Source organism: Lichenostomus cassidix, chromosome 27 (assembly GCF_008360975.1).
Source record: "Lichenostomus cassidix isolate B80296 chromosome 27, HeHo_3.0, whole genome shotgun sequence".
NCBI lineage: Eukaryota > Metazoa > Chordata > Aves > Passeriformes > Meliphagidae > Lichenostomus > Lichenostomus cassidix.
Genome location: NC_139507.1, coordinates 2,816,704 through 2,829,982, shown reverse-complemented (window position 1 = coordinate 2,829,982; position 13,279 = coordinate 2,816,704). Strand labels below are relative to the sequence as shown.

Here is a 13,279-nt window from a genome sequence, read left to right as displayed (position 1 = left end):
ACCGCGGAGGAGGACACTTGTTCCGGCAGCTGCCCCGGCGCTGAGATGTGCCCGCCCAAACCCTCCCCAGAGAGACAACAGAGCCGGGTGACATCAGGCTACCATTTATTGTAAAAGGCCGCGGTGCCCGCGGTGCCCGCGGTGCCCTGAGCAGGCTGGGCCAGGGCCAGGGCTGGGAGGAGGTATCTAAAAGTGCTATTTACACTGAGCTCCAGCTGTGTATCCCCGGAGTCCATCCTGCCAGGGATCCCCTCTCTGTGCCTGCTGCCCCCATCCCGTTCAGTAAAAGCTCCTTGCAGCTCCCTGGGCCTGGCTCGTGCTCAGGTCCTTCCCTGAGTGTCCCTGGCACTCCCTGGGGCCGGCAGGGCTGGTGTCAGCACCTCGCGGCACCGGCGTCGGCTGGGCGTCCATGCCCGCAGGGCAGCCCAGTGCGTCGTGGCAAGTGGTGCCAGGGTGCTGCCCGCGCTTGCCCATTGTGAGGATACCCGCGGCGTGGTTGCCGGAGCCATGGAGCAGGCGGTAGAGCCGGCTCTGGAAGGCCAGGGGGACGCTCTTCCTCTTGCCCAGTGTGAGGATGCCAGCGGCGTGGTTGCCCATGCCGTGCAGGAGGTCGTAGACACGGCAGGCGCAGGTCTTCTGCCGGCAGCAGTGGGGCAGGTTCTGCCGGGCAGCAGCCAGGGAGCAGAACAGGAGCAGGAGCAGGAGGCAGGCAGCTCTCCGGGGCTGCCGGAGCAACGGGCAGCATTAGTGCAGGGCAACGACAGTGCAGAGAGAGGGGAACGGCACAGCCCCAGCAGCACTCCCCCTGCTGTGCTCACTGGTGTTTCAACTCCCACCTGCCCTGGTTGCTGCCGCAGGCGCTCAGTCCCACACCCGAGGTGCACCTGGAGCATCACCCTTCGGCACCCTGGGGCACGGCCAGCATCCTCACCTGTACTCCAACCAGCAGCCAGATGTCCCCACTGCACCCCCGCCCTGCTCCGGCACACTGCAGCTGTGGCAAACACCCCCTCTCACTGTCCAGTGCCACAGAACAAGTGGTGAAAGCACCCATGTTACAGGCATTGCATGCCCAGCTCCTTCCCGAGGAGCCCCCTCATCGGCTGCTGGCTACAGTCAGGGAGTCCTGGCAATTTGCTGCACACTCAGAGCTTCCCAAGAAACCAGCCAGGCCCTCCCACACCTCCAGCCCCACATACCAACCTCCCACCCATCACTGTCCTCTTGTCCCCAGGGACTGCAGCACCCCAGCCCCACCTTGGTGTTGGGCACCTCCATTCTTCCTGAGGTCTTCAGGCGGCCGAGCGGCTCTGGGGCATGTCCCATCGGGCAGCTGAGAGCACAGCACCCTGCACTGCCACTGCCACTTTATAGGGCCCAGCACAATAGTGCTGCCAAAAATACCGCTGGGGCAGCGGGAGCGACCGGTCTCTGGGAGACGTGGGAGCGCTGTGGCCGGTAGCCCGGAGACCGTCCAGGCCTTTCCCCTCATTTGCAGCTCCCCATTGTGTGGGTCTTCACTGGATGGGGTGCCTGGCACTAATGAGGCCATAATTGCCCACAGGCTGAGCGGCTGGGCTGGCACAAAGGGGCTGAAGGTCAGTGGTGGCTTGGCTCCGCAGCAGCACAGTGCACAAGCCAATGCTCAGAGCCCCATTAGGCTAATTAACCCCCTGAACAAAGGGGTGCCAGCAGCTGTATAGCTCCCTGACTGACGTGGGGAGCTGTCACCCTGTGCTTGGCTGGAACTAGGGAGGGATGGTGCCAACAGGGTCCTGTACCTGGTGCCACCCTCCATTCCCTTTGGTGACACCATCCCACCCTGGCCCTGTGCCTGGAAGAGAGGGAGCCGCAGGGCAGCAGGGAGGGTCTCACATTCTTTATGACACTCCACAGACCCAGGCCAACCCCAGAACACCTCCAGCCTTTGCTTGTGCTGGAGCTCCTTTACCCTGGAGGATGAACCCAAATATTTCCCTGATGCCAGAAGCCACATCTGCTGTTTAGTGACACCTTGGCCCTATACCTGCTGCACCAGAGAGCCTCCCAGCCCCTCTGCACAGTCAGGACCCCAGGGATGCTATGGAGGTGACAAGACCAGCCAGAACCCTTCCTGCCAGCCAGGTTTTCTCCAGGGCTGGTGAAGACCAAACCTGCAGCCCTGGGGAGGGTGAGCAGGAGCCCAGACCTGGGGCTGTTTTTCCAAATGGCATCTAGCACAGCAGGCTGGGGGCACATGCATATGGGCACCAGGGTACCAGCATCCCCACTGGCCCCACAGCAGAGTACTGGCTCCAGAAGTAGGTGGAAGGGATGGATGAGTTCCCTGGGAGCTTGGTGGGGCAAGCAGGAGCAGAACATCTCTCCCCAACCTCTCCACTGAATTCTGGTGCAAGCCCCTCAACACAGCAGAGCTCAGGCACCCAGCCTCACACGCATTCCCCAGGCAGGCTGGGGCTCCCTGCTCCCAGCCCCTGTGGCCAGGGGTGCTCAGTCCGGGCCCCCAAGCCCCAGACCGGGGTCAGCAGGATGGCGTGTCGCCACCTCCATCTGTCTCAGGGATGGGCTCCAGCGGGGCACGCAGCCGGGAGGGCTCTGGCGAGGCTGATCCATTCCTGCCAATGCCGCAGGACTGTCCCGCATTGTGAATCTGCCACAGGTTGTCCAGTGCCTCCGCCTTGGCGTGCTTGAGGAGGTCAGCCTGGCCCTGGGGGAGGAGACATTGCGGGGTGTGTTAGGGTGGAGGCAGGAGGGTGAGGAGTCAGGGCAAGGCAGGGCAGAGCAGGTGTGTCCGCGCAGTCCCTGCCCCTCACCTTGAGGACAGTGATGTTCCAGGCGAAGCTCTCCAGTGCCTTCTGCAGCTTGCGGCCCCGCAGCCCCTCCTTGGTCTCGATGCGGTGCAGCTCCTTGTGGAAATCCATCCCTGCATGGACGGGAGCAGTGCTCAGTGGGTGCAGGGATGCTGGCACAGGGACAGCCACCACCCACAACCAGCAGGGACCACGCCAGAGGGATGCCCTTTGCCCACTATGGGCTTGCAGGCTGGGTGGGCTCCCCACTGCCCCAGCAGCCTCAAGACTCCTCCAGGCCTCGAATAATGGGCCAACAGAGCCCCCAACACCCCAGCACCATGGTCAGCCACAACCTGCGGCCGTTCTGGGCCCTGGAGACTGTGAGGTCCAGAAGGGTAGTGAACACCCTGGGCAGAGGTACAATTCTTGCACCCCATGGCTCATCTGGGGGGACTCAAAGCAGGCCCCCCCACCAGAGCGTGGGCCCTGTCACTGTACACCATGTGACATCCTCGTGAGTGGGTGCTATATTTACCCCTCCTGACGCAGCACCGGCTCTGGGCCCACACGAGAGCTCCCACGCAGCTCGCTCGCCCTCGCGCTGCCAATCAGCCCGCCCACAGCCCTGTGCCCCCGCCGCAGCCCGCACCTCCCCGGACCCCCAGCTCCCGCCGCTGGGTACTGGCAATGCCAGCACCACAGGGGCTTGTCCACAGCGTGGCCAGAGCGAAAGTGGGGACAGGCAGCACCAGGGGGTGGGGGCTGCAGCCCTCAAATTGCTGCCTACCACCACCCTGAGGGGCTGCATGCCCCAGAGTCCCTCTGCCCTGCGGCACTCCAGCACAGCAGCCAGAGCAGTACAGGAGGGCACAGCACCAACCTGCGCCTTGCAGCCCGTGTCCCCACTGCTCCACTCCCCCAGAGCTCGCTGCAGTGGCAGAGCTGAAAGCCAAGAGCTTGGGGAGATTTCCGTCTGCCGCGTAGGCAGGGAACAAGCACGGCTGCTGGCAGCAAGGCTGGCATGGCGGGGACAGAAGAGCAGGGCTCCCTCCTTCTTCCCCAGACTCTCCAGCTCCTCACATTCTCCCAGCCCCATGGGGAGCCCACAGACACCCCTGGGGCTGGTGGGGCTACCCCAGCGGGGTCCCAGCCAACAGAGGGGCCATATAGCCACATCGGGGTGGGGAGTGAAGCCAGAGGCCCTAGGCAGCTGCCAAAGTGGGGGCAACTGTGGGGAGGACCAGGGCAGGTGGCAGCAGCACCTGCCTGTGTGGGTTCTGCCATGTGTTTGGGAAGTCTTAACATTCAGTTGCCACTTCTGCCGTCAGCCCCAGCCTGTTATTTCTGGCACTAATTATGTTCTGGCGTTTGACAGCTAATGACTCTTCCCCACTTCCTCATCAGCCTCCCCCACTCTGCTTGCTCCCTCCTGCACAGTACTGCAGCCCACCCACCTACACCCTGCCCCAGTGCAGGAAGCCCTGAGCCCCAGCACCCCAGGACATGCCTGGGTCTGCAGCCAGAGCCACGCCAGAGCTGAGGCTGTCCTCTGGGACCCACCTGCCTGCTGTGCCTGGATGAGCTTCCCATACACGGCGTCGGCAGACTCGATCAGCGTCCGGCTGGTCTGGATCATCTGGGAAGAGAGGTGGCATGAGGGGCTGGGCAGCCCCAGCCCTGTGCCCCCTGGCCAAGTGCATGGAAAGGGCTCATCAGGGGCTGCCCTCTGCCCCAGTGCAGTGCCTGGGGTCTGGTCCTTCCCAACTAACCACACATGGCCAGGTATGGTGTGACCAGCACCTGGCCAGTGGCCAGGTTCCCTTCAACACAAAGGAAGGAAGCAGCTCTGGCTGTAGATATTAATGGGATTTCTCCCACCTAGTGGGACCAGGGCAATGAGCAGGCAATGCAGGCACTGGGTAGGGGTTGCAGTGTCCCAGGGTCGTACTGATCTGGGCAAGCCTGTTCCTTGGCAAGACTCATCCCTGGGCAGCCCTAACGCAGCCCCCTGCCCACTCACCTTCCCCCACCCCAGGATGGGTACAGTGAGTTCAGGGCCTCCATCCTTGGCAGGGTGCTGGTCCCAATGCCATTGATCCCAAGGAGCATCCCCAAGGAGCTAAGCTTTGGCAGGACAGCACTTACCGTCTCGTAGGCAGTAAGGACCTTGCGCAGCAGGTCAGGGATGGGGCCCTGGGCCTCCATGGGGGGATACTGCTCTGCCAGGTTGAGGGTGACGCTGGGTGCACTGTCACTGTGCAGCAGCCATGTGGACACCGTCAGGATGCACTGCTTCATATTGGCAGCAGGTGTTAGCCCACACAGCTCCTTGAAGGAGACCAATGCATTCTGCAGGCAGAGACCAATGTCAGGAGTGCAGCTGGAAGGGTCCCCAGGAGCCCCCCAGAGTAGGAACACCCCCATTTCCCATGGCTCAGGCTCCAGATAAGGCTCCTCACTCATGTCCCCCCAGAAAAAGGGGACACCTGGGCTCCCCACCACTCTCAGTCCAGCCCCATCCTCCCCTGCAGGAACCAGGTCCCCCAGTGCCTCTGCAGGGTCCATACCTGCACATTCTCCCGCAGGTCAGTGGCCTCCCGCAGCGGCTGGGTAGCCGTCCGGAAGACCTCATCAATGGCTTTGATGCCAGTGGCCTTGGTGGAAGTGTACTCCCGCACTCGGCGGCCCCGGCGCCCTGCCAGCCCCCGGCGGTGCCCCTTGCCCCCGCCGCGGCGGTCAGTGATGGCCACATGCACAAAGAGGGTGGCGTGGGGCAGGGGCTCCCCGGCCAGCGACTGGAGGGGAACATGGCGGTAGCCAGGCTGCAGGCACTCAAAGGGGATGGTGTACTGGGCAATGAACTCGTCCCCGATGTAGTCATCGTCCAGCACAACGAAGCGCAGGACAGCCAGCTCTGGCAGGTTGATCTGGAACTCCAGGCTCTCGTCGAAGATGGGGTTGTCCCCGCTCTGCAGGGCTGTCTTGGTGCGGTGCTCAGCACAGTCAGCCGGGATGCCATGGATTTCAGCACAGACATAGGGCTCCACCACCTCCCCCTTGGCCCCCGAGCCCTTGGGCTTGGGCAGGTTCTGCCCACTGATGACCTTGAGGTGTAGGAGCTGGGCAGGCACCCCGGGCAGGGAGTCCTTGGCGTTGGCACTGAAGTAGGAGACCTCCTCCCTCATGATGGCCGGGCGGAGCACGTAACCACAAGCCCCATTCTGCCGGAACCAGCCCGAATTCAGGTCCATCATGAGCCCGGGTGTCTGGTAGTTCATAGCCACCATCTGGCAGCCGCACTTCCAGAAATCCTGGGGGTTCATGTTGCTGGCGTCGATGCGCATGGGGCTGGGGTAGATGCGGGAGAGAAAACGCTTGTTGTAGCTGACCAGCTCAGCCGGGCACTCGTTGGCAAAGCGTCCCGCCTCCACCTCGCTGAAGGAGCACATCTCCCAGTAGCGCTGCCCACGTCGCGAGCTCTCAAAGTCCTGGAAGGGGACAGCCTGGCAGAGACTCACCAGCTCTGAGAGCTCACGGCTGAGGCGCACCCGCCGCAGGCCACCTCCCTCGGGTGCCTCCCGGTCCTCCTGGCCCAGCCGCCGTGCCAGCTCCCAGCCTTCCTCCTCATCCGACACCTCCCCCTCGCTGTCCTCGCAGGTGGGTGGCAGCTTCTTGCCCTTGATGAGGATGCGACCCTTGAGCTCCTCTGGGGAGGGCAGGTAGGAGGCCACAGGGTTGGGGGGTTCCAGGTACAGCTTCTCCCCCAGTGTCTTGCGCAGACACTGGGCAGCAAGGCGCTGCTGGGGGGCCGAGCAGCGCACCACCAGGCAGAGGATGAGGGGGTAGGCGGAGGCAGTGAAGGCGTGCTGGTCAATCAGCCCCACCACAGCACGGAAGGGCACACAGGAGGCAGCTGAGGGGCTGGTGTAGACCACGGGCTCACCCTCCGGGCCATCCCACAGCACCAGCTCGATGCTGCGGCAGCCCAGGCCCAGGGCACTGATGTAGCCACTGATGTCTGAGCGGCCCCAGAAGTTGTCCTCCAGCAGGCAGGCGCTGTGGGCAGAGCTAATGTAGTAGTGGGAGAGGGGCTGCGCCATGTCCTGGCAGACCTTGCGGTGCTGCGGGTCAAAGATGGAGCAGTCAGCAGACAGCAGGTAACGCGTGAAGCCGTCAATAGCCAGATAGCCCTTCTCCCGGCCCTCCTTGGAGGGCTCATACTTGCTGACAATCTCCAAGCACTTCTCCTCCGTCACCCCCTCCATGCCCTGCTCCACCTCCAGGAACATCAGCAGGTCCTTCACACCCAGGTATTCCTTGTTGCTGGAGAACTGGACAAGCAGGAAAAAGATCTCAGGGCGGGTGCAGAGCTCACAGTATGCCTCCACAAAGAGGTCACAGGCCACCTCCGCGCCGGGACGCTCGCTGGCCTTCTGCAGTTCCTTGAACTTCAGCTCGATGGTGGAGGTCTTCATGCCAGGGTTGAGTGCTTTGATCAGCTGCACAGCCCGGGACACGGGGATCCGGCCAGACTTCTCCAGGTCAGCAAGGTCGAAGACAGAGGAGATCCAGGACGTCCGGAGGCTGGGGTGGCCAGTCCCAGGCGCCTCAGGGCTATGCTTTCCATAGGACACCAGATACCTCAGCCCCATCACCCAGGCACTCACCACATCTGCTGAGCTGGCCACCAGGTCCAGGGACTCATAGTTGTCTCCATAGATGATGGAGAAGGCGCACTCATCCGGGAACTGGTCGGAGAGGCCATTACTGCGCAGGACAGGCGTCTTCTTGCCCACACGCACCTCTTTGACTGATTTGATCTCAATCTTGGCCTTCTCTGAGTCCTTCTTGGAGGGCTCCCAGCGCACAGAGCGCATGTCAGCGTCCAGCACAAAGAAGCGGCTGTACATGCGGGAGTTGGAGCGCACCTTCTTCAGTTCACAGCCCTCCAGCATGAGGGAGATGCAGGCAGCTGTGCTGTTGATCTTGCGATCATTGGGCATGGAGCTGAAGGACACTGTCTTCTTCTTGTGTGGCGGCCGCTGCCGGGAACCATCCTGCCAGGGAAAGGGGCAGAGCCATCAGGGACAGCCAGGCAGCACACACCCCACCAGTTCCCGGCATCCTTCTGCCCCATGGTTCCCCTGCCCCAGCCCAAAGAAGAGCATGGCACTGCCCCAGGGTGTCCCAGCACCACGCTAAGCCCAGTCCATTCCAGTCCGCCCCTCTCCTGGGGGCTGGGAGCCAGCTCCAGCCCTGGCTTCCCTCACAGCTCACTGCCTGGCTTATTTTAACTCTGCTTTCCTTCCTTCCTTCCTGCTCCTGGCCCTGAGCTGGATCCTTCCCCGCTGCTCACTCACCCTCACAGGCACAGCCATGAGCCAGCAACCCAGCACAGTCCCTGTGTCCCTGGCCTGGGGACACCAGAGGAAAACAGATGCCTGGCATGTGATATACGAGAAGAGCTGCTCCTGGGGAGTCCAAGCCAGACCCCCTACTCTTCTGCAAGGAGCAGAGCAGGACAGCCCCTGCCAGTGCCACGTGCTGGGGACAACCATGGCCACAGCCCTGTCCCACAGAGCACAGGGTCACGAGGGCATGGGCTGCTTGCTGCCAGCACCTCATGCCCACACTCTGTCCTGCCTCACTACAGGGAGGGGGAGCCCAGCTGCCACGGGGCTGGCAGGGGCAGGGGATAAGGGGGAACAGCAGGGCCAGGAGTGTATTATGGGATGGATTTCATTAAGTAGCACAGTAGGAGGAGATTTAATCCACTTCTTCAAGATTATGGTGAGTCACCTCTAATCTGGTGGTGTCTCTGTCAGAGGCAGGTCCTGCTCAGCTGCCCAGGTTGGAGGTGAGAAGTTGTTTCCCTCCAGCGCCCTGAGAGCTTCCACAACTCCTGCATGGGGCTGTGCCTGGGCAAGAACATCCCCGTGCCTGATCCTGGAGGGTCGGGATTCGTCCCTTGGGGCCAGGCAGCCCCAGCCAAGGGCATTCGGGATAGGTCACACAGAAGGATGCACAGTTTCCCCAAGGAATGGGGAATCGTCCAAGGATGCCTGGGAAACAACGGCCCAGGGAAGGAGGAACCAGCACCAGCCCTCAGCCTCCTGTTAGATAGAGCCAGGCACATCCTACTATCCTGGAGCTCGGATGTGGGAGCTGTTTGCATCCTCTCGCTGCCAGATTGCTCCAGGGAGCTGGTCGAGCTCCAAGACCCTGCCTCGGTGCCAGCCATCCCGGGTCGGCAGGGGCTCAGCGGCAGGTCACGCCATCGGCCAGCCTTGCGGGGAAGGACTCGACCCCGGATGCTTGCTGCAATCTGCAATCTGAGCGCCCAACTGACGGGTTGCCCCGGCCCCACCCCGCCGCGGGGTGATGGGCACCGAGGGCAGCACCTCCTGCCCCGGCAGGACCCCCGTATCTCTGCACACCAGCTCCCCGCCCGGCGCACCCACCTCGGGCGGCTCCGCACCGGGCCCCACAGCTGAAAACAGGAAATCCATCCGGAAAGGAAACACGGGCGGGGGGCCTGCGTGCACCCAGCGCCAGGGACCTGCTTCCAGCTGCGCCCACCGCAGGCAGCCAGACACACCCCGCCGGCACCAACCCCGCCGGCACCCCGGTCACCCCGGCTCAGGGAGAAAGCCCGAACGTTCTCCCTGCAGACTCCCACCCTCGCAGGCTTAGACTGGGGAGGGGTGCCCACTGCAGCCCTTTGGGGTGTAGATGTCTGGCACAGATCCGAGAGAGCCCCGCAGCTCACAGGCTCCGCTTCTCCCTCTGCACGGGCAAGCAGCGAGCGGGCGGCTGTGGGTGCAAGGAATCTCCTGTTTGCAGCTGCTCTACACTCCTCACTGCGCCCTGGGAACAGGCAGGGAAGAGCTGTTGCGCCCTGGCAGCCCCTTCAAAGTCTGTTCCAGGTAGTCTTCAACCCTGGGGACACCCCAAGAAGTGCTGGGCGAGCCGCGGGCAGGAGCAGCACAGGCGGGCGACGAGTAAGGCAGCAGTGGAGCCGGGAGGACATGGCGCCCATGGCCATGGCAGCACGGAACACTCCCGGCCAGAGGGCAGAGCTCCGGCCGGAGCAGGGATCCTGCTCACTGTGCCACCAAGCTGGCAGGGAGTGGGCAGGGCTCTGCAGAGCAAAGCACTGACCACGATGCGGATGCCGACCACGACGCCAGAGGTGATGGTGGGCTGGGCACGGAGGGCACGTCCCAGCCTAGCTGCCTGTGCCTTGCCCAGCTCTGCAGCATGTGTTAAGCACCTCTTCAGCCAATTATCTCCTGCATTAGTGCCCTGGTGAATGCTGATGCCCTAATCTCAGCCTTCACGTGACAGCCACCGTTACCGGCCATGTAACCCACTCTCAAAGCAAGGGCTGGGGAACGGCCCATCAGTCGTCCCTCCATTCCCTTTATCCCCCAGCCTGGCCGTGATGTGACTCATCTGCAGCTGAATTCCCCAGGTCCCGGGTCTCCCCACTTCTCTTATCCCTGTGTGGGTAGGGGTGCAGGCAGGCAGCAGCCCTGGAGCTGAGGCAGTGGGAGACCAGGCATAGTCAGGGCTTTTCTACCATCGTTTGTTCCCTGCCAAGAAGAGAGCGACTGACACATCCACTCCCCGCGGCACCAGCTGCTACTCCCCAGCGAGGGGCCTTGGAGTCAGATCCCAGCAGAGGCACCACACAGCTCCTAGGGCTGGCACACGATGGGAAGGGGGCTCAGGGGACAGGAGAGCAAGGCGCTAGGGAAGGTACACCTCCTGCAGCAGGGAAGAACAGATCCAGTTCCTCCAAGTCCCTCTCCAGCATCCTCCCAGCCCACAGGACCACCAGCCCCATCTGCTTTCAGCCTTCTGTCTTAGAAGGGAGCAGGTCCTCCAGCCAGGGCACAGGGACACTGCAGGGTACACCTCTGGACCCTGCTGCCCCTGGCCCCCTGTCTCCAGACAGCCAGTGAGTCCCACTTTCAGCTTCACTCCTCCAGTCTTTTCTGGAAATCCCAAAAAATAAAAGAGCTGGCAGCTCTTTCCACATGTGCCTCCACTACCACTCAGGCCCCGGATGGACTAGGAGGTGCAAAATGGATCGGCACAAGCTGGGGACACTGTCCGGACCTGACCTCCTCCTGGGCCAGCGCCCTCCCCCGCCAGCGTTGGCCCTGAGCCACCCGACCTTCACGTGAGGCCAAATCCCGTGGTGACGCAGGTGGCGACAGGGATGTGCCCAGCCCGGGGGCAAGCGAGAGGTTCCCCACCCCCAGCTCGCGGTGCCCACGGATGGTCCCTAGGCAAGGAAGGATGCTGGTCCATCCCGGGAGGAGCAGGAGACCCCTGCAATATCCCCAAGGAACCCGGGTACAGACGGCGCACTGTCACCAGCCTCTGGTTGCACGGGAGCACCGGCAGGTCTCCGTGCCGTCACCGCGTGGGCACAGCCCGACCGCCCCCGCAACAGTTTGCAACGAGAGCCCAGGCGGGCGCGGGCAGGGACTCAGGGTCCTGACACCGCTGTCCAAAAAACTGAATCCCGGGGACAGAAGAGCGGGGCTGGGGCACCACGGGAACAGCCCCCTCACGGCGTATTAATAGCACCGGAGCAATCCCAGCTTAAAATAGGCTGCTGGGAGCAGGGAGGCGAGTCCCGAGCGGACATGACCTATTGTGTCAGCGAGTACCGCTGGCATCAGCACAATCAGGGGGGTTCATTTAGGAAAGCACACGTGTAACCCACTGCCCATCCAGGTGGGCGACCTCCGAGACCCTCCCTGGCCCCCGGCCCCACCATGGCCCGGCAACACCAACATCAGCTGTTGGGAGCAGACTGCAAGCTGGTCAGGCCAGGCCCAGGGCTCAGTGCTTGGCAGGAGAGAGTAAGGGAGAGCAGAAGCTGTTCGAGGGGTAGGAGCGGGCATCTTCTCACTGGCACCCAGGGGTGCCCTGAGCAGGACCGGGTGATGCGGCCAGCATGGCCATGGCACTTGACAGGTCGACCCACGAATACCCCACAGAGCCGGGCCGGGCTAGACTGTGCCCTTGGAAACCCTGGGTCCGGGCAGGGCGCGGGGACGCCGTGTCAGTCCCGGTGTGACCAGTACCGTGGGCAGGTGGCGACCCTCGCTCGCCTGGGGATGCGGTTGCTCTGCAGCTCCTCGGAGCCGCTCCACGGGCACAGGGGGAGCGAGGAGCGGCGGACCGAGCCGGTGCGGGGGGACGCAGGGTTCGGCGGGGGGGACACGGCTCGGCACCCCAGCGCTGCGCAGGTGCCGGGCCCGGGGCGCGGGGGGGGCCGGGCCGGTGCGTTGCCGGTGCGGAGCTCTCACCTTCATGATGCTGGCCCGGGGCGCGGCGGGCGCGGGGCTCCGCTCCGCCGAGTCCTCGCGGCTGCTGCTGCCTGAGCCCGAGCCGGGGCTGCCGCCGCCGCCGCCACGGGGCCCGTTGGGCAGCGGTGCGGCGGGGCGGGGCGAGCCCGGTGGCGGGGCGCCCCGGGGCCCCTCCGCCATCCCCCGCGGCCTCAGGGCAGCGGCCGCCGCGGGGCCCCGGGGCGCCCGGAGCCTGCGCCCGCCGCCGCCGCCGCTGCGGGCTCAGTGGCAGAGCGGGCGGGAGGCGGCGCGGCCGGGAGGAGGGGACGGGCCGGGCCGGGGGCGGGGACGCGGCGGGGATGGGGACGGGGCCGGCGCGGCCCCCCCGCCCCGGGCTGCAGCGGCGGGGCGCGCGGACGGGCACCGGGCACCGGCATCTTCCACCGCCGGGGCATCCCCGACCTCCTCCCAGCACCGCAGCGCCCGGGCCCGGCAGCCGCCCCATCCCGGTGGGACCCCAGCCGAGCCCGCACCCTGCAGCCGGGCACGGAAACCCAGCCTGACACCCTGCAGCCGGGCACGGAAACCCAGCCTGGCACCCTGCAGCCGGGCACGCAAACCCAGCCTGGCACCCTGCAGCCGGGCACCCGCACCCTCCAGCCTTGGTACCAGCAGCACAAATAAGCCTGCGCCCAAAATAAGCTGCACCCTGCAGCCGGGCACTCAAAATCGACCTTGCACCTTGCAGCCTGGCATCCAAATCCAGCCGGGCACTCGGCGGCCTGGCCCTGCCCAGCGGGTTCCACCCCACCAACCTCCACTCCCACTGGGGTGGTACCCAAGCAGGGCAGTGCAAGCAGAGCCACCCAGTGCAGCCCTGGCCCCGCACGACTCTTCCAGGCCAGTGGCTCAAGGCTTTTACTACGGGGTACCCCCAGCCCACAGAAAAGCTTCTCCCCGACCTGGAGGAGAAATTTTGCTCCATTTTTTTTTCCCACAGGGATGGGGGAGCAAGCCTCAGTCTGGTTCATCCCTGCAGTTCATCCCTGTGGATGGATCCCCCCACTGTGGGAGTCTCCACTGTGCCGGGGGATGCTTTGCTTTGTGTGAGCCTTCTTCAAGACATCATCTCCTGCCCACAGCCCGGCTGCCCCCCAGCAGCAGCTGCGGCACAGCAGG

General features: G+C 64.2%; 2 protein-coding genes across 2 annotated transcripts; both read right to left on the bottom strand.

The window, feature by feature from the left end:
• Window positions 1-88: 88 nt before the first annotated feature.
• HCRT (hypocretin neuropeptide precursor) lies at window positions 89-1,704 on the bottom strand. Its single transcript, XM_085083667.1, has one exon. The coding sequence runs from the start codon at window positions 595-597 to the stop codon at window positions 280-282; it is 318 nt and encodes a 105-aa protein (XP_084939793.1). The 5' UTR covers window positions 598-1,704; the 3' UTR covers window positions 89-279.
• A 160-nt stretch (window positions 1,705-1,864) lies between these two features.
• On the bottom strand, window positions 1,865-12,319 carry LOC146426572 (inactive phospholipase C-like protein 2). Its single transcript, XM_085083587.1, has 6 exons — window positions 12,122-12,319; window positions 5,360-7,849; window positions 4,938-5,141; window positions 4,353-4,428; window positions 2,814-2,923; window positions 1,865-2,707 (listed from the first exon to the last, which is right to left on the bottom strand). Exons 1-6 carry the CDS (start codon window positions 12,299-12,301, stop codon window positions 2,522-2,524), a joined length of 3,246 nt encoding a protein of 1,081 aa, XP_084939713.1. The 5' UTR covers window positions 12,302-12,319; the 3' UTR covers window positions 1,865-2,521.
• Window positions 12,320-13,279: the final 960 nt, after the last annotated feature.

Coding starts and splice junctions, on each gene's coding strand:
- HCRT (XM_085083667.1), bottom strand. CDS start 597: ATGGGCAACCACGCCGCTGGCATCCTCACACTGGGCAAGAGGAAGAGC.
- LOC146426572 (XM_085083587.1), bottom strand. CDS start 12,301: ATGGCGGAGGGGCCCCGGGGCGCCCCGCCACCGGGCTCGCCCCGCCCC. Junction 5,142..5,359: donor ACCTGCGGGAGAATGTGCAG/GTATGGACCCTG, acceptor CTCTGCCTGCAG/AATGCATTGGTCTCCTTCAA. Junction 2,708..2,813: donor GGAACATCACTGTCCTCAAG/GTGAGGGGCAGG, acceptor CTCCTCCCCCAG/GGCCAGGCTGACCTCCTCAA.